We start from the raw sequence: 23,926 nt of genomic DNA, 5'->3' as shown, positions 1-23,926 counted from the left end.
CCCCCCCCCCCCCCCCCCCCCCCCCCCCCCCCCCCCCCCCCCCCCCCCCCCCCCCCCCCCCCCCCCCCCCCCCCGGATGGATGAGCAGGCTCGCAGAGAAGGTTGACCACCAGGCCCTGGTCCCTGTTGACAGCCAGATTCCAAAGCCAATGGCACGCGTGCAAAACGCGCCTTGACAGACGACACTCCACCCATGCGGGCCGACACCAGACTTTATGTCTCGGCCAAGCCTTGTCGACGATTGGCGATGGCGGCGAGCAGTGCTTGGGCCACATCGGCATATCCAACGAACCGGGGCCTTGTCTGGAACACAGGCTTGCACGAGGATGTAATTAATTGGTGATTTTCTTGGGGGGAAGGCTGACAGCAAAAGGGGTCACTGCTGTGCCCCCCATGGCCTAGGGACGTCTCGATCCCTCCCAACGTCTTGCCCGCAACGAGTGCACGGTGATCGAGTCGTCACTACTCCGTAGACTCGAGCTCTTTTCATAGTCGGTGACGGAGGCCTTGCCTTGATACTGCAGTGATCTCGGGAGAAATGTGCTGACGGATTATGAGGCGCAATTTGGGCAGGAAATCCCTGTCGTCCGGATCTGGCATCTTGCTCTCCATCTCGGGCTCTATCTGTAATCTGCTGACGAGTCGGACAGCCATCGTGCAGAACAAAAGTCCTGGCAGGATCTCTTATGGGGCTGCCTCGTCCGCCGCAGATTCATTCACGCTCATAAATGAGTGGCAAGAGGGAGGCGGAGATGCACGAATACCCGGATGCTCACCTCCCGGGCTTTGGCGCCCGCGGGCATATGCAGGTCTCCATGGGCACTGATTGCGTGACAGCTCCTGGGTGTGTCGATGCGGCTGTCTGCACGTTGGTCTCCAACTGTTTGAGGCACAACGGAAGAGGAAGAGGCCGACAGTGCCTTCCTATGATTGTGGCACATCGCCATCGGGCTTGGACAGCCCTGAAAATCCAAATGGGCTCCGGTGTATGGAGTAGCGCGGCAGCATGCAGTAGCTGCCGTTGAGAAGAGTCCCTTACGCTATCGAGTCCTGACCGTCTATTACTACGCCAACACATCCTACACTCATTTCTCAGTGCTGCAGATTAGCTTTAGATGCATCCCCGCGCGCCGGTCTGGCTGCCGGCCTGCGGGCTTCGCAAGGACGAGCATCTCTCGTCGGATGTGTCTTGTGTGATTCATCACTAGTACGCGCTAACAAGATGGTGGCTGATGGTCTGCAGTGCAAGATCTGCCAACATGCAGAAGAAAATGTCTCAGGTCAAGGCACGCACGTCAGGCAGAGACTGCCGCGAGAACCCTGAAAAGCTCGTGCTTAGAAGGGGCAACGAGCGCGTAGATCTTCATCGTCTTCCAAGGCCCGTGATGGCCCAGGAGTATCCGTCCGTGAACGGATTCGGAGCCTCGCCTGTCAACTATCGATACTCATGCACTCCGTAGTTGAGGTACGTACGAAAAATGGGTGAATAGGTAATAGTAAACCGATTCCGGCACTCCTACGTGTGAAGTTGGAGTATGGATCCCTCGATTGGATCGTGATCGACAATTTTGGGCCCAATTTGTGCCTGAACATGTGCAGTTGCATCGGCGGTGGATGAGGTGAGAGGAGATGCACGCTGCAGGGTGTATCGTAGATCCATCGAGATGAGATCTGTCTCGCTTATGCATTTCGCCACAGGCTGATTGATGAGAGGGGCGTATCGTATATGTCAGAGTAGTCCACCACCACAGCCAGTGGCGACATCCACGCTTCGTTGGGCCTTTCCGCACATCTCTCCCGGTATTAGTCCTGTTAGTACACGTAATGCTGATTAGCCCGGCGTTCATTTTCATGCCACCTGTGTCACCTGAACTGCCTGATCGTCAACTCCCCGTCAATTCATCGTGATGCCTGAGCCCGACCCCCTCACATGTCTCAAATCGTTCAGTCCAAGGCAGAAGAAATGAATATGATGTACGGCGAAATGTCTGCCGATTTCCTTGACTACTTAAAAACTACTTTTGCACCCTTGTAGACCATGTCATCGCCTGAGCGGCGGCAACCACCTGCTGCAGCGTCTCTGCAGAGTAGCCACAACCCAACAGACGTCGTCCGTCCACGATTCTCCCGCTCATTTCGTATTTCTCGTTTATGCTTGTCAGAAATATAGTTTTCTTCTCTTTAGAGAGGTTAAATGCTAGTATGATACCCCTGAGCTGAAGCTCATCCGAATGACCGCTAACTACTGACACTCTGTGCCTCATTGTCATGACCCCCATTCTTGGAACATGAAGCTCTTGCTATCGCCACACAAGAGACGAGGATTATCAAAGAGGTTGAGAACTTGGACCAACCGGACGAGGGGCTCACACTCAGCATAGACGTGTCACATTGCCCGTGTTTAACCAGGTGGACGCAAGTACTGCATGCCTGTTCGTGAGCGAACAACGATGGAGGCGTGAACCATCCGAATGGGCTTGTGAGGCCCATCCGACTACTTAGCTGTTAGAGAGGGGTTGAATCATGCGTGGGGCTGCTATAGTTTCTTGGAAGCCTTTTGATAAGAATGTGCGTTGTCTTTTCAAAAGTGAGGTGGTCTATAGAGATCGCGAGTGTACGCCAAATGCTATGGCTCAATACGATGGCACGTTATGCTTCAAGAACACGGGCTGCATGCACGAACAATCTTGTTGCAGAAAGAAGAAAATAGTGTCTACTCTGTTCCTATTCATCCCGCTCATACTCATGCACATACAGACAGGCGCCGAGTGGCGTGTCAGGCTGTGCGTCCAAATCTACCTTAAGGTACCGTTACTCGCTCGACAGAAGAATGTTCTTTCCCACCCTCGTCTTACAAGACGCATCTTCACATTGAAACCAGAACACAGTCTGACCACTGGCATACACACAACATCCACGCGGTATTCTTGAGGCGGTCTGGGGTTAGGCAAAGGGCTGGTCGCCAACTTGTGCACTGGACTACACTGAACCGCTCGTGGACCAAGTAACCACCAGAATCCGTATCTACATGTAGTAAAACAGGGATGCTTCCAGCGTGTCCATATCACCCTCTGCAGCTCGCAAGGCGCAGAGAACAGGCACAGATCCAGGGCACAAATGTCAAGTGGTGCCACGACTGGCGCTCTTCTTGACCCCATGGTTTGGGGGTTGGGGTTTGGTTGATAGTGGCGCGCAACCAATGTGGCCCGGAGTAAATAGCAGCGTCCACAAGACAAGGCTCTGCTCTCCAGCCGCCAGTCCCATGCAGTGGCAGAGGCTGTGTGTGGCCCACGAAGTCTTCGCCTGCTCACCCTGTCAGGGCCCGACGCCGCACTCACCATACATGCACCCGAAAGTCTTCGGCCCCTTCAACATCAGCCGTACAGAGACCCAGCCCGCATGTGGAATGACCAGCAGCCAAGAGATAGAAGTAATAGATGTGTGCATTCGTAGCTCAGACGCCTAGGTATCATTAAGTAAATCAGAGCGCTTGGCCGCCCGTCCGAAACACATTAAAAAAAAAGAACATCCCCTGCCTTGCGTCTCGTGCGGCGAGATATCCAACACATCGCCTCCCGTGATCCATGCCATCATGTCTGCTGTGTAAACTATGCAGACTCCATCCTTCATCGCATGCAGGCGGGAGTGCATCGGCATTCGTCGTGAAGCGTGACATGACGCCCGCCCGACCTGCGTCATCCGTAGTGTGGTGGGCTGGGGGCGATGTTTGCCGGCCTTATCGTCAGCAGGATGACACCGCCTGTAAAAATTCTCCAGAGCCTAGTTTAGGCTGCGAGATTGGTTAGTACATACTATATGTCTTCAAACAGAGGAAATTGACAAGAGTCCTCCGGTAAGCCTGATTGTGGTATGCCTGCGCCCAAAGGAAGGGAACAGAGAATGATACAGGAAGAGCCGCTCCCCCCTGGCGTCATTGCAATGACAGGGAGGATTTGACCAGTATATAGGGGAATGTTCCGTGTCGACGTAGGACCACTTGTCGTAGGGCAGAAGGTTCGCAAGTGTCGTTAGGGGGGCCCTTACAGTATCAACTGCTTCAGATTGCGCTGGATGATCATATCCTGCACCGAGCCCATTGTGATTTTCAAAAGATTCGTATCGGTTGCGTTTGTGAAATGGCCGTAAATTTCCTTCTCCGTGTTCCGGTTGAGTGCGCGGAACTTGTCCAGAAAGTATTTGCTCGCGGCCTTGTAGTCATCTTCCGGACCGTGGTAGTCGGTGAAGCCAAAGTTGGTGATGGGACTCTTTGGCAACTTCTCGCGGAAAAGATCCATTTTGTTGAGGAAGAGAATAAGGGCAGACTTGGTGAACCAGTGAGAGTTGGCGATAGATTCCCAGAGCATGAGGGCTTCGTTCATTTGGTTCTAGGAGAGTCAGCATCAGTGCATCGGTCGCACAAAGCAGGCAACGTACACCATCCTTATCCTCCACGAGACATTGATCGTAGCCACTGATCGCGACCAAGAACAGCAAGCAGTTGACGTTCTCGAAGCAATGGATCCACTTCTTTCGTTCTGAACGTTGGCCGCCAACATCAAACATTCGATACGTAAGCTGCCCCAGGTCGAAGATGGTTTCTGTGATGCCGGTCGTCCTTAGTCGCGAGCGTAGCAGATCTTGGTCGTTTGGAACGTAGTCTTGCGCCCAAATACGGTCAATCTCTTCCACAAAGCTAGAGCAAGTCATTATGCGTGTCGAGTACCGAGATGAAGCTCCCACTCACTATGCCAGATTGTCGTGCAGGGCATATTCATTGCCTTTTGCTATCGCAGCCTTCACGCCGCCATCGGACCACAGTGCCTTTATGGGCTCCAGAAACTCCAGAGGCATCTGCTCTTGGGCACTGATCTCGCGTTCGACCAAGACAAGAGACATGTTTTTCTGCGGTACAGTTAGCCTCGCGCTCAATTCGCCCCATGTCTCACGTCAAGCCTCCATCCGTTCCGCTAGGCCTCGGTCAGGGCTCGGCCGAGCTGAGTGCGCGGGATAGGGCATTCCGGAGACGGATATGTCTAACCTCGTTCTCGGGACCCTCGAATTGGATATTGAGTTCAACCATGGCCTCGTGTATCGTTTTGAAGGAATGCACAATGTTGCTGAAAATAACCGGCTTCCACTCGAGCTTCTCATTCTTGCTGAATCCCTGAGCGTAGATGAGCTTCATTTGCTTGAGAACGGTTGATTTTCCGGATTCGCCAGCTCCTGTTGGAAACACAGTACGTCAGTCACCGCGCTGACATTCGCAGGGCGAGAGCCCGCACACGTGCGTGCGACATACCGAGCAGTAGCAACTTGACTTCCTTGCTCATCTTCTTCTCGTCCACGCGGAGCTGCTTGTCGATGTCGCGCGAGCGGGCGGCGCCGGCATCGCCCTTGTCGCGACTACCGAAACACATCTTGGATATGGATTCGTTTCGTCGCAAGGACTCGAAAGTGATACGACGGAGAAGCGCTCGCAGACGGGCGGGCCGGACCGGCGAGGTGAGGTCGGTCGTAGGCGCGCGGTCAATGGACGGGTAGCGACAGCGATTGGGAAAGCCCCTCAATCAGGCCCTACTCGTGCCAGACGGAGGCAGGTTGTACGAGGTCGACAGGACACGATGGCTGGCTGAGCACAGTTGACAGGTGCAGGCGGCAAGTCGCAATCTTTACTCCAAGAAATCGGGGTGACGAAATCCGTTATTGGTGGTTCGCCCCGGAAATAAAACAATGGATGAGGTGATGTGTTGCACAGTGGCGCCTGTCGCAAGCGGCAGCCAGCAATGCAGCCTCTTTGCCAGGTGATTCTCACTGGAGATAATGAGCTGAAGCACCTCGTGGCCGGTGGCTGCAGGTGAGACACTACAGCGAATTGTTGATGATTTGTCGCCTGAGCGGTTAGTGGGCAGCAGAAGCAACGCAAGCAAGAGTGCTGTAGGTGCTTGGGAACTTGCAGAGGAGGAGGAGGGAGGGAGATGCTGATGGCGTCCTGTCACCGGGAGCTACAAGACAGACTAGACTCGTCAGAGTGAGGGAAAAAACGGTACTGACAGCGGGACGGACAGACGGAGACGGCGCAGAGCCGACAAGTGATGGATGGATCCAGGATGGATGGGTAGTCTGGACTCTGGAAAAGGAGGCCAGGTCGCAATCCAGTGGTGAGAGAAGACATGATGGAGTCGAGGGAACGTACGGTTGCGTCTCGGGACCAGGACAGGGGCTTTGGCCTGGGCGAAACGGTCAGATTGCGTGCCGCTCCGCTCAGCCAGTGGGGATTGATGGCAAGATGGTTTTGTGCGAGCGAGATACGTGCGTCAGGTAAGTTTGCTTGAATCGATCCCCCTCGCGAGCGCGCGTTGGCAACGAATGCGCTTCACCTAACTTTCGCCACGCGACTCAGGGCCATGGAAATATTGTAGGCCTAGCCTGGCTCGAAATGCTGAGCTGAGCCTTTGGTCTAGTTGCAGTGCAAAGAATGAAGTATTCCGGGGGCCTGCGGTTCGGTGGATACTGTAGGTGGTGGTCTGTGCGCTCCAGATGTCCAACTGGCAACGACCAACAGCATCCAGTCCGTACCAGACTCCAGGTACGTACGGATGCGGCCTGATGAGAAGGTGCCCCCCAGACTTTTCTTGTTGGCTCATGCCATCCTTTGTCGACAGATGCTGTGTCGACGGATGCTGCTCTCCATCTCGCAGGCCATTGACGCACCAGGGAACAGTTGCTTCGATGTTTCCTGGATAGGATACTTCTAGAAGACTTACAGTACTTCGTACGGACAGTAGATACCTACCTCGCCCCCTCGATGCGAGCTAGTTGTACATAGTAGAGCCTCCGTCGTGCCCACAACCCTTTACGTACCTCGACCGGCCATTATTATTTTCGAATCCCCGACGTCAAGGACTCAAGGCCGACCCGCACCTCGAGTCAACTCCGTTGGCTCCATCATCCATGAGCCCAGCCCATCCATGTCTCTCCTTATTGCTTGCTCCTGAGTCCTGCAACGAGTCACCGACCGGAACGCCTGATCCCAGTGCCCACATGCGATGCTCCACATTGGCAGGGTCCTGAAACCGATTGCAGCTCGCGTCCAATTACGCCGCTGCAGATTCTCCAATCTTTACGGCATTTTCGACAGGACCCACGATGCATACCTTTATCAGCCAACTCGAGCCCAATCCCCTGGGAGTGCTTGCTTGAGGACCGAGGCTGACCTGCTGGACAGTGGACTCGCGAGTCGCAACGGCAAGTGTCGCGCGAGCTACGGAGTATTACATATAGAGCGCCATGTGGAATGCAGCGCCAAAGTTTCCGACCCCGGCGCCAAGATCGTCATCCCCAAGCATTGCGCAAAAATCTTCCGGTGGCTTGTAATGAATCGTACGGGCATAATAAGTCAGCAACCCTTCGAGAGCCGCTATTTTAGCGGTGCATGACAAAGCTCCATGCGAGTCAGTCCCGGCCAGCGGCAGTCCGGCCAGCCGGGAAAAGCATCGGAGCCGATGGAAATGGCACATTGACACCTCAATGATATCTCAGGTGTGTTGCGCGTAGTGTGAGAGGGTGGTACAAGACAAATTGCCGCGTTCACGACGCAAACACACCCAGGAGCAATCGGGTTGCGCCAGAAGGGAGAAGGTGCGCTTGTTACCGCGCTTAAGCCGATTCTGGCTCGTGACGGTCTGTTGTTCTTTGCCTGCCGACCGTGTCTTCGAGCAGGTGTTCGGCATATGTATCCGTATCTACGGAGTGTAGGGGTAATTAATTACATACCTCAGACTCCTTAGTTCATAGCATGTCGTGAAGCTTTCAGGTAGACCAATTAGTACGTAGTCTACGTAGAAACTGGAGAATCTTCCTCGTTCTGGTGTAGCACTTGCGAGGGGCACCCGAAGCTTCCTCAGCGATGTCGGGTGTCCGACTTTTGATCATCCCAGTGCTACTCCGTACACGATAGCAACCTTTGTCGGGGCCTAGCGGCGGCCACTTGTGAGGTTGCTTTCCCTCGGGGGTCTTTGATCAAATTTTGGAGGCGCGAAAAAATTTTTTAAGTGCAGCCGCCAAAGTTGCTTTGACGATTGATTATTATTACTCCATGTTGTTGGCTGCCGGCCGGCAATTCTCATGTGCATGTCAAGTACCCAATGATATTGAAATTTCGGAACTCCGCGGTATTTCACGCGGAAAAGACGTCGCATATCGCGAGCACGACCGGCGTGTCTTGCATCCGATCAACAGTTCGGATCCATACTCATTACAAATACTGTTGCTGCGAAATGAGATGGCAAAGGGTGAGGTTGCCAAGTCATCTCGACCCCTGGGCTCACCAAGTACGCGTAAAGCGCCTCCCGATGACGACCAATTAACGTACCCTATACCACACCAGATGCGCTCAGTCCGTGGCCCAGCGGGACGGAAGCGCAAGTATATCGTGAGGGTGTCGTCAGCGCAACCCCCCTTTTCTATCCGAGTCCTGATTCAAAGACAGGAACTTTCGATTGTCTTTCCGGCGCGCTACAAGCTCGATCGTGGTTAATGGAAGTCTCTCTTTCGACTCTGGAGTCTGCCTCAAGCGTATGGTAGGTATGCTGTCAGATCCGTCATCTTACACGTTTAAGCTACCCTGCACCCTCTGCACTGGCGTGCGGTCGTGATAACACATTAGACTATGGAATGGGAACGTGAGAATTCTGACCACCGACAATGGCCATGACATACAAAGCATATGAACTGCCGAGGAGAACAAGTAGTCATGAAAGTGTTAGACAAAATATTTGATACGAGCATCCGTGAACAGTCTAAATTACCAAAGCACTGATCCAAACGCCAACAGAAATGAGGGAACGCCCAATTTTATCATCGTGCTTGGAAGCATGACTGTAGCAACTCAGACGTCACGGAACCTTGGAGTGATTGCCCTCACAGAGTGACCCAAACGCCGCCCTTCATCGTTGTCAGGTTCAGCCTGTAGCGACCTGAGACCATGCTATTTCAATGTCAGCACAGATCGCGTGGGAGCAAGAGAGGGCAACCAACCTCCAGTTCAAATTCGCCGTGCAAGCATATTGGCAACCCTCAATGAACTTGCCAAGGTCCGCCCGCGTCTTCTCGTCGTGCGCGTAGCGAGCCAGCAACCTCTCGGATGCGGCATCGAGGCGCTTGACCGACTCCTCCACAATTTGTGATGAGCAGTCGATGGAGGCTTGTGGCGAGCCAAGGCGATCAGCGAGCAGAGGGACGAGTGTGTCGACCTGGTCTTGGGCCTGTGGCGTGTCAGTCTTCGTCAAAGGATGGGGTGTTGATCTCGCTGGGAGACTCACAACTTCTTTCTTGATGGAGAGGATATCGTTGGTTCTGGGCCCGTCAGTCTAGAATCACGGCATAGGAGCAGTTGCACAGCGCACGTTGAGATGATGATGTTGGTCTCGTTCCAGATGTTCTCCATGTCCTCGTCCTTCATGACCTCGTCAGGCAGCGTAATGCCAAAGGCATATTCCGTGATGGCAAGACAAACGCGCACGGCACTCGAACCCATGCGACGGTTGCTGTATTCCTCCACGGTGGGGATGTTTGGTGTCATTTGGTACATCTGTTCCTCCTCGCTCATCGTGATGAAGAATCGAAGCTCGTCAAGGAAAGTCTTGATTTGTCCTGAGCAGTGTCAGCGCCAAGGGGGGCCCAGGCATGATGCTTGTGTCTCGCGTCAGCTTACTGTCGTTGCAGTGTACAGCAATAGTCTCGCCAACAGGCCTGAAGTTTGTGACGACAGGGTTCGTAGAGATGGTGGACAGGTCGAATGTGCGATTCTTCTGCATGCTCGCCTCGATGTACGCCATTGTCTCCCTTCGGAAAGCACATGACCTCTCAAAGTCGTTGATGAGGTCGGAGAATTCGACCGAGTCGGACTCGTCGTCCCACACAAACAGCCAGATGGAGAGGAGCGTGGCGATAAGGAGGGCTTCATACGGCGCATACGCCCACCAAGACGCACCGAAGAGAGCAACGCCGGACCTGTTCATCTTTTTGAGACGACCTGAATCCTCGGGGCGGTGTAGGATCCTGAGAGGAGAACATGACTTAGCTCTGCGGCCTCGCGCATTCACGACTCAGTCACTCACTTTGCCAACGCCTCTTGTGAATCAAGCTCCAGACGCTCAATCTCGGGGTTCACTCCTTGAGCCCAGTGGCCCAGCGTGGCCTGGAGGTCTGGAATCCGAACGCGCGCGCCACGCATGAGACGTATCAAACGATCACGTTCCTTCTGCGCATGCTGGGCGTCGTTGACAGTTTCATCCTTGTGATTCACCAAACGGAGTAGGTTGTCGAAGTGGGCGGCGGTGGCTGCGTTGCCTGCGAACTGGACACTTGTGGCAGACATTGTGGATGAGGTTTGGCGTATTGTATGATTGTGCACACAGTGGGGTTGCTTTGCCTTGCTTGACGGTATGTGAATGCACGTAGGGTAGCAATATCTAGAGATGAGACAGGACCCGTGAAATGGGAAGCTAAGAGCTGTCGGTTCCAGAGGGTCGGGACAGCTGGCACACCATCCATGCGGAGCAGTGAACCTTCTTTTAAACAGATTGTAGGCTTCTGAATGGGCTCCCGCTGGGGCCTCGATGAATGGCAAGGTGGGTAGCGGAGATAGCCGTACTGTCACTAAGAACCCAATGGTGTGCGCCCCCATCCGACCAATGGAACCCACATCATGCCCGAGGAGTGGACTGGTTGCGAACGGAGCTCTGAAAAGCACATGGGGATCTGATTAGCTGAAAGGGGGCGGAGAGTGATCCGTCACCTACTATCATGGTAGACTGGAATACTCGCTCGGAAAAGGAGCACTCCATCACGGGAGTATTTTGCTCAACGGCGTATCAGCCCGGATGAGCTCGGAGGCACACGAAAAAGGGTATCAGACCGACCTCGATAACAGACCTCTGACCATGCCTGGCTCTCAGTACCAAAGCCCGTGCATCAGCCTATATGCGCTTGACATCCTACTCAATCATGAGTAGGCTTTGATGCAACACCTTCCGTCCTGAGCTGTCTTCACCTCGCCGAGGTGGTGGTGGTGGTGGTGATGTTGAACTAGGCCGTCGTGAAGTAAAAAGAACCTTGCCGATCTCGTGCATTAAGACGAGACTAGTCTCATTGAGATGGAAGCAAGCCAGGTTCTCGCATTGCATGTACTAATGTACGTAGGCGTTCGACAGGTGACTGTCAGCCAGTTGCGAACTCGTTGCATATTGGGTTCTGGTGTCATCGCGGCCGACTTGGACAGCTGAGACCCTGTAATGCGAACGAACCTTTGAGAGAAGTCCGAGCCAGTCCAGGCAGCGGTTAGATGGACGCTGTTGGTCGTTCGTCATGCAGAAACATGGCGCCCCCCTCCAAGGCGTCATCCCGAGGGAAGGGAACCAGATCAGTGCCTTGCGGCCCCAAGAACGATTGACAGGTGCGCGACCCTGGCCCCGCTCGATGGATCACTTGGAGATGCGGGGCCTCGTAAGTCGTAAACGACAAGACGTCGGGAAAGCCATTTGTCGAAAGGTCGGTGAATGCTGGCGTTCTCGGCGCATACTGCGCGAATTCGTCCACATTTCTCGAGCTGGCTGACTGGCTGGCTGGTCCAAGTGGTGAAGTTCCTCGGGGCCAGAATGGGGTAATAAGAGTGGCAGACTGGGGAGGAGGTTGCCTGGGGCTGGGGGGTGGGCCTATTCAATGCTGTCGGGACTGCACGTGACCGTGAGCACTCTGCAAGGCCTTCTATTGGACGATGGCGATGTTAGCGCTCGGGTGGGTTGACGCAGTTGGCACTAACCCTGGCTATGGCCAATTAGCCCGCCACGGACCGCGCCGCCGCCATGTCAGTCCAGGCCCCAGACAACTCTTGGCTTCTTGATCTATAGACTATTGAACGCATGTCTGACCGCTCGAAATAATAGAGATTCGACACGATCTGATCAGCAGCACTTGCCTCTGCTGGCAATCTTGCTGAGATAATCCGACTTTTACTGTCTCACGACTTCGAGTGCGACAGTATGCTGATTGCTCGCAAAGTACCTGGGTAGCAGTGGTACAGCAGTGCCCGTGCAGCGTCATGATACACGTGAGCATGTGCCTCGAGTGAGTGACCCCTGACGCTGAGAGACTCTGAGCCCATTATCTAACGCTCACCACCGCTATAACACACCGCTAGCCTCACATTCCTGTTCATCCACCGGCACCTCCGTAATATTCGGCAATGTGTGTCGGAAGAGACCTGCGCGCCCTCGCGGAGCCCGATAATGCCTGGAATCGCATCTTTGTTCATTACCACCAAGTGAGATTTCGTCACAGACGGAACGTCCCCCCCACCCACCATGCAACCCAAGCTGCATCACAGTCCGCCTGCTGAAGGGTCGATCTTCACACCATGGTCGCATCTGCCGCACTTTCATCGACTGTGTGAGCAGAAAATGGTAACTATTTTTTACTGCGCTGCCCGGCGCGATTCCCCTGACCTGCCAAATTTCTTCCTGGGGCGGACAACAGTGAGATTGACAAAGACAAGTCACCCGTGATCAGCAGCAGCACACCATGATCGGACGTCAGCCTGATGATGATGAACTCTAGCCAGGCAACGCGATCATGCTTGTCTCAGCTCTTTCGCCTGCACGGTACGGAACCTTCGCCGGAATGGTCGAGGTGCACTTATTTGATAATTGAAGCTGGTCGTGGATGTGGCAGGACACACTCAGATGCCAGTGATTGTTCCAAGACAAGTTGTCTGAGCTGATTTGTATATCCAAAGCAAAACTTCTCAGGCACGAGAAAGCGAGCAACGAATTGATGAACGGCGGCCGCCTTCTCTCGGTAAATTTCAATGTCGTTCGTCGCGCCGTTTGCGCCTACGTAAGGTAGCATGTCATCGGCATCCTGACCCTTCACGACCAGGGCTGGGAAATGCTACGCTGCCTTCTTACCTTGCGTATGCATGCGTCTAGGTTGTCTTCCACTCCTTCCCACGTCGGCACTTGCCCCTCACAGCCAGTCAGAGGTTCTGCTCAACACGTGTAAGTGCTCTGCTGCCTTGGCTGATTGGGGGCTGGACAGGGTGTATTACATCTTGATCGTCCGTTTGATGGGCATCTTACATATAAGGTGCTTAGACTCAATGCCCCCCACACTTGAACTGGTCTGTAGTTGACTCTTGTTGACTCTGAAGGCCTGGTGGTACCAGAACTATACTTATTCAGTGTACAGGCAGCCAGTCCTTGGTCTTCTTCACATTAAGCTTCTCAACGACTACAACTTTCAGCTAGTTGCCGGAATGGCAGACGTCTCAAAAGATGGCGAGAATGCCATCATCAGTAGGTGATGTGAGAGAGGGTGACAAGAGGCCGGTAGCTGACAATTGTAGTTGTCTACGTGCTCACAGTCGTCGCCACGATATGCGCTGTCATGCGATTCAAGATTCGGTGGTACGGACAGCTTGGCGCTGACGACTATCTTCTCGCATTTTCGCTCGTTTTGATATGGCTCCAAGCAGTCGGGAACACACTTTGTAAGAGACTGAACAGACCTCAAAGTGATAGGCGGCGCCCTCTGACCGGGAAAAGTGGCTGTGAAAGGTGGCATGGGCAGGCCGATGGCGACACTGAGCGAGGGCGAAACTGAGTGGCTTTTCAAAATGTTCTACGCCCCGGAGATTGGATACACACTGCTCACGGGTGTGCTCAAGCTCTCGATTCTCCTCTCGTACAAGCGCATCTTTGGCCACATGCGCAAAATCCTCGTCTACATCCACGTGCTCATGGGGCTTGCGGCTGGCTGGCTGGTGTCGTGCCTGTTCGTCATCATATTCCAGTGCTGGCCCATCCACAAGGTCTGGAAGCCCTTGACGCCCGGCGGCTGCATCGACTTGCTGGCATTTTTGTGGGCGACGAGTGTCTCGAACTTTATTATCGACTGGCTTATTCTGAGCGTACCCCTGATCCCCATCTGGAAGCTGCAAATGACCCCGATCAAGAAGGTCTTTGTGGCAGGTTCGTTTGCGATGGGCTCAATGTGAGTATTCCGGAAATGAGTGCGAGAGAGCTATATTAAAAGACGCAGTGCTTGCATCACGAGTACTGTCCGCGCGGCTGTTACTGGTACCATTGATGTGACGGACATGTCGAGTCAGTGTCATCCCAGGCCAAGAAACTTTGCATGTGTCGCTAACCGGTGAAAGGATCCGTGTTCATGGCATCCATCTGGACGTATATCGAACCCACTGTCGCCGTCGTCTCCGCCTGCCTTCCTTTCTTCAGCAAGTTCTTCACGGACAAGGTCAGAAACATTGGCACCAAGGGACGCAGCACGGGCAACAAACACTCGAAGAACGGGTCCGACTTTGAGAAGGGAGAGGGGCATATTACAAAGAAGACAACCACGACGGTGTCTGGAGAGTCGCGCGGCGTGCGCAACCAGCACGAGCTGGTGAACTACTCTGTCCGCGTAGGAGCGACACCTGACGGTCACTTGAGGCTTCACAGCGACTCCAGTACGTCGCTAGTGTAGTATGCTTTGTCTGGTTTTTGGCGTTTGAGCGATATAAAGGGTGCCGTTACATATGAGGAATTATTTATGGGGATTCGAATGATGCCATGTACCGACTGAGTTTCGTCCGTCCTGATACTGTACCAAAATGCATTGTGGATTGATTGCCATCAACATCATCTCACACAGCGATCATGAGCTCGCGGCGAGGCATCTGGCCAGACTCGAGATGCATACATACAGCCCTCTCAAGTCAAGTCTCGACAATCCCTGCGACTCTTCACCGTCCTCAGACACGGCACAATCTGACTGGCCACCCCTCAAGGAGTCCATGCCCATGACACACCATTGGACCCGACAGAGCAGGCAGAAATCCCGCTCCTGCACGGACGGATCCGCCTTATGCACACGCCATAGGGTCCCTTCTGCGGCCCGTAGCCCACCTTCCAAGGCCCACGGGAACCTTGGTCGAGCGTCTCGACTCTCGAGTCGTATTATCGAGTCTGAGGAGGATCCAGCCCTCCCACTAGCAACGTCACTACCCGGGCCCATGTCCCCATCCGGTCTGGCATCAACAGATAGATGCACGAGGATAAACGCTTCTTTGACCAGCAAGCCACTCATTGACGGTCCCAGGTGCCGACTGGAAACATCACAAGGCCGAACGAACACTACGCTAACGCATGGTGCTTCGAAGTGGTGCCCGAACGTGCCCGCCCGCAACGACTTTGGTGTCTTGTGCGAGGCTAGTGTGCGTTCGCGGGGTCCTCGAGACGGGGTCACATCAATAGCAAATGATGTGCGGACTGCCGGGTCATGCCATCCCACAAACGCGTCCAGTGAGGGGGTTTCTCGCAGATAACGGTTACATCTGTTCATCCTCAAAGCATCGAGAAGACTGAAAGTTGAAGGAACCAGGGCCATCATGACGCTCTTCATCTACAGCTGCCTGGCCGGCGCCATTGTGGTGTACTATGTCGGCCTGCTCATCCAGCGAGTGTACTTTCATCCTCTGTCCAAGTTCCCGGGTCCCAAGCTGGCGGCAGCAACGGGATGGTACGAGGCATATTTTGACCTTTTTGTGCGTCCTGGCGGCCAGTTCATGATGGAGCTCCAGCGCCTGCACCAAGTCTACGGTACGCCATCATGAACACTGTGGAGGAGAAGTTCGCTGACAGTCACTCCCTTGCCTGCTAGGCCCCATTGTGCGAATCAACCCACACGAGATTCACGTTGACGACACTGCCTGGTTGGATTCACTATACACCGGTCCGGCAAATGTATGCCGAAAAACAAATGCCCTCCAACGCCGCAACTGGGTATGTTTACTGATCATATCGTTTCCAGGGCATCAGAGACAAGTATCCTCCTGCGGCCTACCTGACTGGAACACCACGAGGAAGTATGTAATCTCGCGGCTGAGCTTCAGTTACTCCCTCTGGGGAAGAAGAGGGAACACGACATGTTGAACTTTGCGTAGTTTTCGGGACCGTTGCCTTTGACCTGCATCGCAAACGTCGTGGGGCGATCAGCGCTCTCTTCTCTAAGGCGCAGGCCACGCAGGAGGAGCCCATCATCTACGACAAGTTGGATCTTCTCATTGAGCGCGTCAATACGCAAATCGCCCGCGATGGCTTCGCTGAGATGCGCGCCAAGTGAGTGACCGACCCACTACGGCTGCTCGACTGCCAGGGTGTATGATAGATCAAACACTAACATGTCACATCAGCTACCTGGCCTTCACAACGGACACCGTGGCAGACTATTGCCTCGAAAAGTGCCTCAATCTTCTCCACGACGAGCAAAAGGCACTGGAATGGCAAGAGACCATTAGTGCCCTGGCCAACACGGCGCCCATTGCCCGCCAGTGGAGCTGGGTGACGCCGCTGTCGTTGAGCATGCCCATCTGGCTATTGAACATTGGCGACCCCAAGCTCGCCCGTATTGTTGGTCTGCACCGGGTACGTATCTGAGACACACTCGTTCTCCATGGGAGTACATGTTTGCGAAAGGCTAATGCTGGCAAACAGACCATGGAGTTCCAAGCCAAGGAAGCCATCAAGGCGCATGAGAGTGATGAAAAGGACGATCCCAGGGCGAAGCGCAACATTTTCAGGTCCATTCTCGCCAACCCTTCCTTGCCGGACGTCGAAAAGGTCTACGACCGAATCTCCCAAGAAGGTGTCGTGGCTATTGCCGCTGGAGGCGAGACCACCGGCCGCGCCCTCGCTACCGCTACCTTTTTCCTACTCGAGAACCGGACGACACTCCTCCCCCGGCTCCAGGAGGAGATTAAGAGCGTCATGTCCAAGGTCGACGACCGTCCTGCCGTCAAGGACCTCGAGAAGCTGCCCCTACTCACGGCCATCATCAAGGAAACCCTGCGCCTCAACGGCCTCCTCACGTCAAGGTTCCCGCTCATCTCGCCACAGCAGCCGCTCCAGTACAAGGACTGGGTCATCCCCGCCGGCACGCCAGTTAGCATGACACTGCGCGATGTTCTCAATGACCCCGAGGTGTTTGCGAATCCGAGGACCTTTGACCCGGACAGGTGGCTAAATGCAGACAAGGAGAAGCTTGAGCAAATGAACAGGAATTTCGTACCGTTTGGGCGGGGAAGCCGCATGTGCCTGGGCACCAAGTACGTCCCTCCTCCAGTTTAGTCTTTGCTCGTCTTGCTTGCTTATAGAACGTGCTAACGAACCACTTCCTGCAGTCTTGCCTGGGCAGAGATGTACATTGCTCTTGCATCTATCTTCCGGAGGACAAATTGGGACCTTTTTGATACCACGCGCGAGAAAGACATTGATATCATTCGAGACTGCTTTATCGGCGAGGTCGACAAGGCAAGCAAGGGTGTTCGTATTAGGGCAGCACAGGGGTAGATGGTCCAAGCCACATGTACGGAGTACATGGAGATTAATGCACGCCCGCTCCAAGTTAGACACGTGTATCTAAAGTTTAGTCTTCTCTGACAGCCCGGGACGTCGCCGCCGTAGTTGGTGAGCTGTCCGGTCCACTGGCTCTGGTAGTTTGTCAATTGCTCCACGGCAAAGTCAGGTCGTGACATGGCGCTGTGGGTGAGCAGGTTGACCACGTACGAGGGGCTGAAGGCGATGTGATCCCGCATGTTTTGGCCAACATCCTTGAGATTGGAAATGACCTTGATGCCGAACTTCTTGAGAGTATTCTCGGAGCCGATACCGGAAACCATGAGTAGCTGAGGCGAGCGGAACGCTCTAGCAGAGACAATGAATTCGCGGCTGGCGCTGAGATGGTACTCGACGCCTGTGGACTCGACGACGGCGCCAATGGCTTTCTTGTCGTCGTCAAGAGGATTTTCTTGGCCTTGACGTTCTTGTAGATGTTGAGATTGGTCGTCGCGGAGACCAGCGCGGAGGAAAGGCGATGATGACGAGTTCCTCGTCTGCGTATCCGCGTCCAGAGAGAAAGCGGTATAATCCTAGCCGTCAAGGTTGTCGTCGGCGAAACCAGGCAGATTCTCCAGTCCAAGATACTCCAGTCCGCGGGCGATCCAGGACGAGATCGGGTTGGCCCAGTTGGGATAGCCGAACTGGAGAGGGCCACTGTCGGGACCCCAGTAATCTTCGTCGTACAGCGTAGTCGCATTGTGGAGGCGGTACTCTTCGTTTGGCGGTGTGAACTCGGCGCTCTTCTGTTAATACGACAGTATGTTCTCGAAAGAGTAAGACTCGTCACCAGTGAGCTCGGTCCATTTGTCTAGCGCAGCCTTGGAGGCACGGTGGTACCACATATAGTTGCGCACCGAGCCATATCCAAGGACTTTGCCAGACATGTAGACGACGCTACGTCCGCCGAGGCCACCTTGCTTGGTCATCCATTGGTACCAATAGAGGTAAGGGCTACTCTTGTCAGTACTTGTTGTTGAGATACGTGATCAAGTTGGCTCACTTCTTGATCTTGGGGTCGGAGCCGATGAAGGAAGCCGCAAGAGCCCTGAGAAATTGTCAGACAGACGGTCTGCTGCCTGGACTGAGGTATACTTAAACGTACGGAATTTGGCTATTGTTGCCGTTGGCAAACTCGGCAAAGTCACCGGCCCCGGCAACTGCCAAGGTATATCTCTTGTCTTCGGCCAGCCTCTTGAACATCGTCAGTCCCGCGGTGGCTCCTCCTATTATCACATAGTCGTATGTTCCAGGGATGCTAAGCACACCAAAGTGTGACCCCATGAGCCCGTCAACCCCAAGGGACTCAACATACTGGGCGGCAACACCCAAGAGCGCCGCCAGACTGTCGAGAGATGCTGAAAGCTTCACCGCAAGAGATTGGGTCTCTTTGGGGGTTTCAAACGTCCAAAGCTGGAAGAGTGGCACATAAAAGAAGGTGCGTGGATGGAACAGTGACACGTGGGAACGTGTCTTATAACACGCATATCCAGTCACATCAGCCAGCTCGAAGTGAACTTACTCAATGTGCCGTGTTCAGGCCATACTCTCATGCGGCATGCTTGGATAATGTCGCCATCGGCATAGACGATCCGCTCTCTTGCTTTCATTGACCGGTGGGCACTCCTCGGCCGCAGATGCTGCTTACCTAGCTACATACTGAGCCAGTCTCCGAGCTTCTGACACCACTGGGCATCGCTTGAACCACAGAACGCCTAGGTTTCATGGTAGAGGGGTCTGTTCGTCTAATGTCGGGGTCGTGGGCCGTGTGGTGAGGATTGCCGGGTGTGGGAGGGACCTGCAGCCGGCGTAAGCATGCAGCTGCAGAATGGCGCGAGTGGGATACTTTTTGGTCTCGACTCTAGCATTCATCAAACAATCAAGACGATGCGGAAATTTTGTCTCTCCTGAGCCAGCTATCGGTAATTATCGACCTTGATGGCTTGCTCTTTGTGTGGAACTGAATGCCTGGGTTGAGCGAAGAAAGACGCACGTGGCGGCCATGCCGTTTCCACATGGGCCATGATGATCACAGTTGCCACCTGATGCACACATGAGAAGGACGGTAAACTTCCTTGAGACGTATAACATGTGCGTTGCATTTCCGTGGCTGGAAGGAGTTGGAGACCGTAGCTCATTGATTAGACGAGTGAGTATCGCCATTGCCTGCCAACACACAAAAGCGCGGGGTGGATCATGGGTGCCAAAGCAGGATGCCGGAATACATAATAGTACTTTAATTGTGCTCTGTAATTTGTGCTCATGTCTTCTTCCAGGTCATATCCGCGTCTGAAGCTCCCTATTAGCTTCCAGTCATCGCTCGCAAAGCAGGGCCTGTCGACCACTCACCTGGATGGACCTTAGGTTCCTCAATGTACTTCCTTGCCTCAGCATTGGCCTTGTAGTCCGATCCAAATCGTCGGTCTCTATCGCCAACGTGCTTATCCAAGTCAAGCTGACCGTCCGCGGTGAAGCTTGTCATCAGCTGCGGCTCGCCGAGCGGGAGGCGATGGCCTTTGTCGGTCTGCCACAGGTGGTAGATCTTGCCATACAGCTTGACGACCTGCTCCATCTCATCGTTCTCTGCAATTCGCCAGACCCCTTCTGGGACGACGCGATTCGGCATGATGAGCATGCCTGACTTGACCTCGTACACGTGAGAATGCCAGAGATGACGTTCCTCGGGCGGTAACGTCTCATACAGAGCTTCCGTAATCATGTATTCGATCCCAATCAGGCGTGCTTTGGGCCCATCCGAGTCGTAGAGGAGGCACTGTCGAACCTCATCATTCAGGTGAGCACAGTAGTGGTTGGCCTCGACAAACCGACTCGGATCATTGGCGTAGGCGTGGAAGGCGTTGAGATGAGCGCACACATTTTTCAGAGGCTCAAAGTCCTAGTAAGGTCAATTAGCCTATGACAACTCCAGTCGATGCGACCAGTAGCATTCTTCACTCACCTGTGTCGCAGCCGCACCGGTCGTAAGCACTTTGTTATGTGTAGACATGGGCTGCCCGGCCGCATCATTCGTGACGGGCACCGATTCCTTTCCAGCTTGATGGCCATCCATATTTCGGTTCGTATGTGATGAGGATCGAATTGGTGAACGCAAGGCACTGTGCGCTTTTCAACACAGCATCAGCTGGTGAAGCCACCATGGCCGAATGTCGACGTCATTGCGGATGCGTTGGTCCGGCGAGCAACAGCTGATCACCTCAATTCTCTTGTTGAAGAGGCGTTGAGAAGTTCAATCCATGGCACACCGATTATTCGAATTCTTTGACCTTTGCAAAGGCAGGACGCGGCGCGGTCATGTCGCGACTCACTTGGACTTCATCTGAGGAAGCATGCTCCTTTGAATGGGTGTCCCTGCAGGTGTCCACGGACAGCGCTATAATTGACGGCATGAGCTATTCCAATAATAATTCCAGTGCTGGTGACGACGCCTAGCCCAGTCGCGACATTCAATCCGGCACGGTCAGTCAATGTTGGGTTGCTACCTTGCCTAGTAGCCTCGTAGATGCCTGAATCGCGGCATGAACGACAACTAATTAGCTCGAGCTTGGGCGCTGTAGAAAACTCTTTCGGGCCATCCCGCAGCTTCGTGCCAGCCCAGCCCAGCCCAGCCCAGCCTAGCCTAGCCTACCTTGCCTTATGCGATGCGGTTGCGCGCTCTGACAAGGAAGGCGGTGGATTCCGCGACGGATCAGCTTCCTCGAAGCTTGTCAAACTTTCTTCCCCTCTCCTCCTCTTCCTACATCCACGCATCAATCCAGCCTCAGTTTCGACCAAGGTTCTTCTCCACCACTCGTACTACCATGGCTAACGAAATCACCCACGAGACCATCAAGGGTACGTAATTTACGTGCGCTTCTTCCTTACCAAACTGAAAAAGTACCCCGCCATGATCACCATCTGCCCCTCCAACCAGGGGGGGAAAAAAAAAAAGAAGCAAATTGGATTCGCAACGACAGCGACTGACAATGAGTTCCAGATGGCTGGTTCCGCGAGATCTCGCACATGTGGCCCGGCCAGGCCATGACGCTCAAGGTCGAAAAGGTCCTCCACCACGAGAAGAGCAAGTACCAGGACGTGCTCATCTTCAAGTCGACCGACTACGGCACTGTCCTCGTGCTCGACAATGTCATCCAATGCACCGAGCGCGATGAATTCTCCTACCAGGAGATGATCGCTCACCTCGCCCTCAACAGCCACCCAGAGCCCAAGCGCGTCCTCGTCATTGGCGGCGGCGATGGCGGTGTCCTCCGCGAGGTCGTCAAGCACGATTGCGTCGAGGAGGCCATCCTCTGCGACATTGACGAGGCCGTCGTCCGCCTCTCCAAGGAGTACCTGCCACACATGGCTCAGGGCCTGTCCCACCCCAAGTCCACCGTCCACATTGGCGACGGCTTCAAGTTCCTCGACGAGTACAAGAACCACTTCGACGTCATCATCACCGACTCCTCCGACCCCGATGGTCCCGCCGAGTCCCTCTTCCAAAAGTCCTACTTTGAGCTCCTCAACAACGCCCTCCGCGAGGGCGGCGTCATCTCTACCCAAGGTTGTACGTCTCAATTTTTTCTAGAGCTCCCGGAAAGTTCGAGGGGTCCCTAGGAAATGGCGGTCTTGTTTCTCCTCCGTGGGAATGGGCCCTTCTCAATCCTGCCTAGGGGCTGCCCGAAAAGCAAGTGCTGCTTTCCGGGGCTGCGCTGCCCGGTAGTTCCGTGTAGTAGCTGCGAGAGTGGCCGCTGCCCACTCTCGCGAACCGCGCCGCGAGGTGCTCCGCGCTTCCCTGTGGACCTCTCCTTCTTTGCCGTTGTCTTGACCAGTATGCTCCGTTGCCGGGTCTGCTAACGAATCGCGCAGCCGAGAACCAATGGCTCCACCTGCCTCTTATCACCCGCCTCAAGAAGGACTGCAAGGAGGTCTTCCCCGTGGCCGAGTACGCCTACACCACGATCCCGACCTACCCTTCGGGCCAGATCGGCTTCATGATCTGCTGCAAGGATGCTAGCCGCGACGTCAAGGTGCCCCTGCGCCAATGGACTCCCGAGGAGGAGGCTGAGAAGTGCCGCTACTACAACGCCGAGATGCACAAGGCCAGCTTCATCCTGCCCACCTTCGCCAAGAAGGCCCTGCAATAGGCGCCCGATGCTGTGCGGAAGGGAAGACTGGTTTGAGCCCCGGGTAATCTAGGATGAAACCCCAGTGGTGTCAATTACACGTGTTCTGAACATGCAGCGCTGTCTGCCCTCTCTCTTTGAACAGTCCAAATGTTTCTATTCCAATCTACTCCTTGGGTTTCGGTAGGTCCGGGTCGTCAAATTGGACCTTGCCCTTGCTTACATCAGGATACACGTCCCAACGCCTCTGTGTGTTGAGTGGGATGTTTCGCCTCGTTTCTTCCAGCTTGTCCGAGCTCAGCTCGCTTGTAATAATCTCCTCGCCTTCTGCCGCCTCGCTGACGACCTTGGCCATGGGGTCCACCACCAGACTGTGCCCGTACGCGTGATAGCTCGCACTCATGTCCCTCGCGGGACTGCACATGGCCACATAAATCTGGTTGTCCACTGCCCTCGCCTGCGCCAGCAGCTGCCAATGCAACGGGCCCGTCGTCAAGTTGAAGGCGCCGGGGTATATTAGGGCAAAGGCGCCCTTCCTGGCCGCAATGGTCGCCAGCTCAGGGAAGCGTACGTCGTAGCAGATTGCGACCGCGATCTTGCCGTACTCGGGCAGATCGACCAGCGTGAGCTGGTTCCCTGCGGTCAGGACGTCCGACTCTCTAAATGTAATTTTCCCAGGAATGTCAATGTCGAAAAGATGGACCTTTCGGTGTGTGGCGAGTAAGCCTCCCTCTGGAGAGAAGACGAGTGATGTGTTGTGGTATTTCTTCGTCCCGGGGTTGTATTCGGGGATCGATCCGCCTACGAGGTAGACCTTGTTGTCGCGCGCCATGGCGCTGAGAGCATCGTATGAAGGCGCGGAAGCTTCACCATCGGCGGAGGGCAGAAGCGTCTCAGCATATTCGGGGAAGTAGTTGGTACCTGTATGCTGGTCAGCACCCTACCGGTGGTGTTGCCGACAGAGCAGACGGTACCATATGGTGAATTGAAGCATTCGGGGAGAACAACGAGCTTTGCGCCCGTGCCAGCTGCTTCCCTGACCTTCTCCGCGGCGTGCGACAAGTTCTTCGGCTTGTCTGACCCCGACGCCAGCTGGATCAGGGCCATAGTCAAGGACTTCTTGAGCACAGGGCTCGGGACTCGTGATGTTGACGACATTTTGCGGAACGTTGCGAAGAAGGAAAATCCAAAGGAGAGATTGATTCGCGACGGGAAACAAGCAGGCGATCTTGTGCAGAGAACAGGTTGCAAAAGACAGCGGCGCATGGTACTTTTGCACTATATGGTCCTGGCGGGTGATGCGATCGAGCGGTTCGTCGAGGCCCGAGGGCATGACGAAGGTGGGGGAGG

At 54.5% G+C, this 23,926-nt stretch overlaps 7 protein-coding genes across 7 annotated transcripts; 2 read left to right on the top strand and 5 right to left on the bottom strand.

Moving 5' to 3' along the window:
- Nucleotides 1-4,040: 4,040 nt before the first annotated feature.
- J7T54_004000 (Guanine nucleotide-binding protein alpha-subunit-like protein) lies at nucleotides 4,041-5,417 on the bottom strand (the record flags this gene model as incomplete). Its single annotated transcript, XM_051506198.1, has 5 exons — nucleotides 4,041-4,385; nucleotides 4,435-4,693; nucleotides 4,745-4,902; nucleotides 5,039-5,223; nucleotides 5,300-5,417. 5 exons carry the CDS (start codon nucleotides 5,415-5,417, stop codon nucleotides 4,041-4,043), a joined length of 1,065 nt encoding a protein of 354 aa, XP_051362590.1.
- A 3,502-nt stretch (nucleotides 5,418-8,919) lies between these two features.
- J7T54_003999 (Microbial Terpene synthase-like protein) lies at nucleotides 8,920-10,378 on the bottom strand (the record flags this gene model as incomplete). The annotated part of the gene is made up of 6 exons (XM_051506197.1): nucleotides 8,920-8,986; nucleotides 9,037-9,263; nucleotides 9,321-9,354; nucleotides 9,405-9,651; nucleotides 9,713-10,059; nucleotides 10,119-10,378. The coding sequence occupies 6 exons, from the start codon at nucleotides 10,376-10,378 to the stop codon at nucleotides 8,920-8,922; spliced, it is 1,182 nt and encodes a 393-aa protein (XP_051362589.1).
- Nucleotides 10,379-13,312: 2,934 nt separating this feature from the next.
- J7T54_003998 (uncharacterized protein) lies at nucleotides 13,313-17,408 on the top strand (the record flags this gene model as incomplete). The annotated part of the gene is made up of 11 exons (XM_051506196.1): nucleotides 13,313-13,352; nucleotides 13,403-13,546; nucleotides 13,602-14,027; nucleotides 14,216-14,527; nucleotides 15,435-15,659; nucleotides 15,721-15,803; nucleotides 15,871-15,925; nucleotides 16,004-16,178; nucleotides 16,253-16,484; nucleotides 16,554-17,164; nucleotides 17,240-17,408. The coding sequence occupies 11 exons, from the start codon at nucleotides 13,313-13,315 to the stop codon at nucleotides 17,406-17,408; spliced, it is 2,472 nt and encodes an 823-aa protein (XP_051362588.1).
- A 34-nt stretch (nucleotides 17,409-17,442) lies between these two features.
- On the bottom strand, nucleotides 17,443-19,063 carry J7T54_003997 (Versicolorin B synthase-like protein; the record flags this gene model as incomplete). The annotated part of the gene is made up of 7 exons (XM_051506195.1): nucleotides 17,443-17,456; nucleotides 17,500-17,880; nucleotides 18,016-18,199; nucleotides 18,311-18,407; nucleotides 18,457-18,501; nucleotides 18,559-18,926; nucleotides 19,001-19,063. The coding sequence occupies 7 exons, from the start codon at nucleotides 19,061-19,063 to the stop codon at nucleotides 17,443-17,445; spliced, it is 1,152 nt and encodes a 383-aa protein (XP_051362587.1).
- Nucleotides 19,064-19,713: 650 nt separating this feature from the next.
- On the bottom strand, nucleotides 19,714-20,523 carry J7T54_003996 (uncharacterized protein; the record flags this gene model as incomplete). Its single annotated transcript, XM_051506194.1, has 3 exons — nucleotides 19,714-19,742; nucleotides 19,803-20,349; nucleotides 20,413-20,523. The coding sequence occupies 3 exons, from the start codon at nucleotides 20,521-20,523 to the stop codon at nucleotides 19,714-19,716; spliced, it is 687 nt and encodes a 228-aa protein (XP_051362586.1).
- Nucleotides 20,524-21,271: 748 nt separating this feature from the next.
- J7T54_003995 (spermidine synthase) lies at nucleotides 21,272-22,597 on the top strand (the record flags this gene model as incomplete). The annotated part of the gene is made up of 3 exons (XM_051506193.1): nucleotides 21,272-21,305; nucleotides 21,448-22,017; nucleotides 22,320-22,597. 3 exons carry the CDS (start codon nucleotides 21,272-21,274, stop codon nucleotides 22,595-22,597), a joined length of 882 nt encoding a protein of 293 aa, XP_051362585.1.
- A 145-nt stretch (nucleotides 22,598-22,742) lies between these two features.
- J7T54_003994 (hydrolase-like protein) lies at nucleotides 22,743-23,734 on the bottom strand (the record flags this gene model as incomplete). Its single annotated transcript, XM_051506192.1, has 2 exons — nucleotides 22,743-23,497; nucleotides 23,551-23,734. 2 exons carry the CDS (start codon nucleotides 23,732-23,734, stop codon nucleotides 22,743-22,745), a joined length of 939 nt encoding a protein of 312 aa, XP_051362584.1.
- Nucleotides 23,735-23,926: the final 192 nt, after the last annotated feature.

This window comes from Emericellopsis cladophorae (genome assembly GCF_022114955.1).
Source record: "Emericellopsis cladophorae strain MUM 19.33 chromosome Unknown NODE_19_length_326966_cov_119_582185, whole genome shotgun sequence".
Classification (NCBI taxonomy): Eukaryota; Fungi; Ascomycota; class Sordariomycetes; order Hypocreales; family Bionectriaceae; genus Emericellopsis; species Emericellopsis cladophorae.
This window is presented reverse-complemented; position numbering and strand designations above follow the sequence as displayed.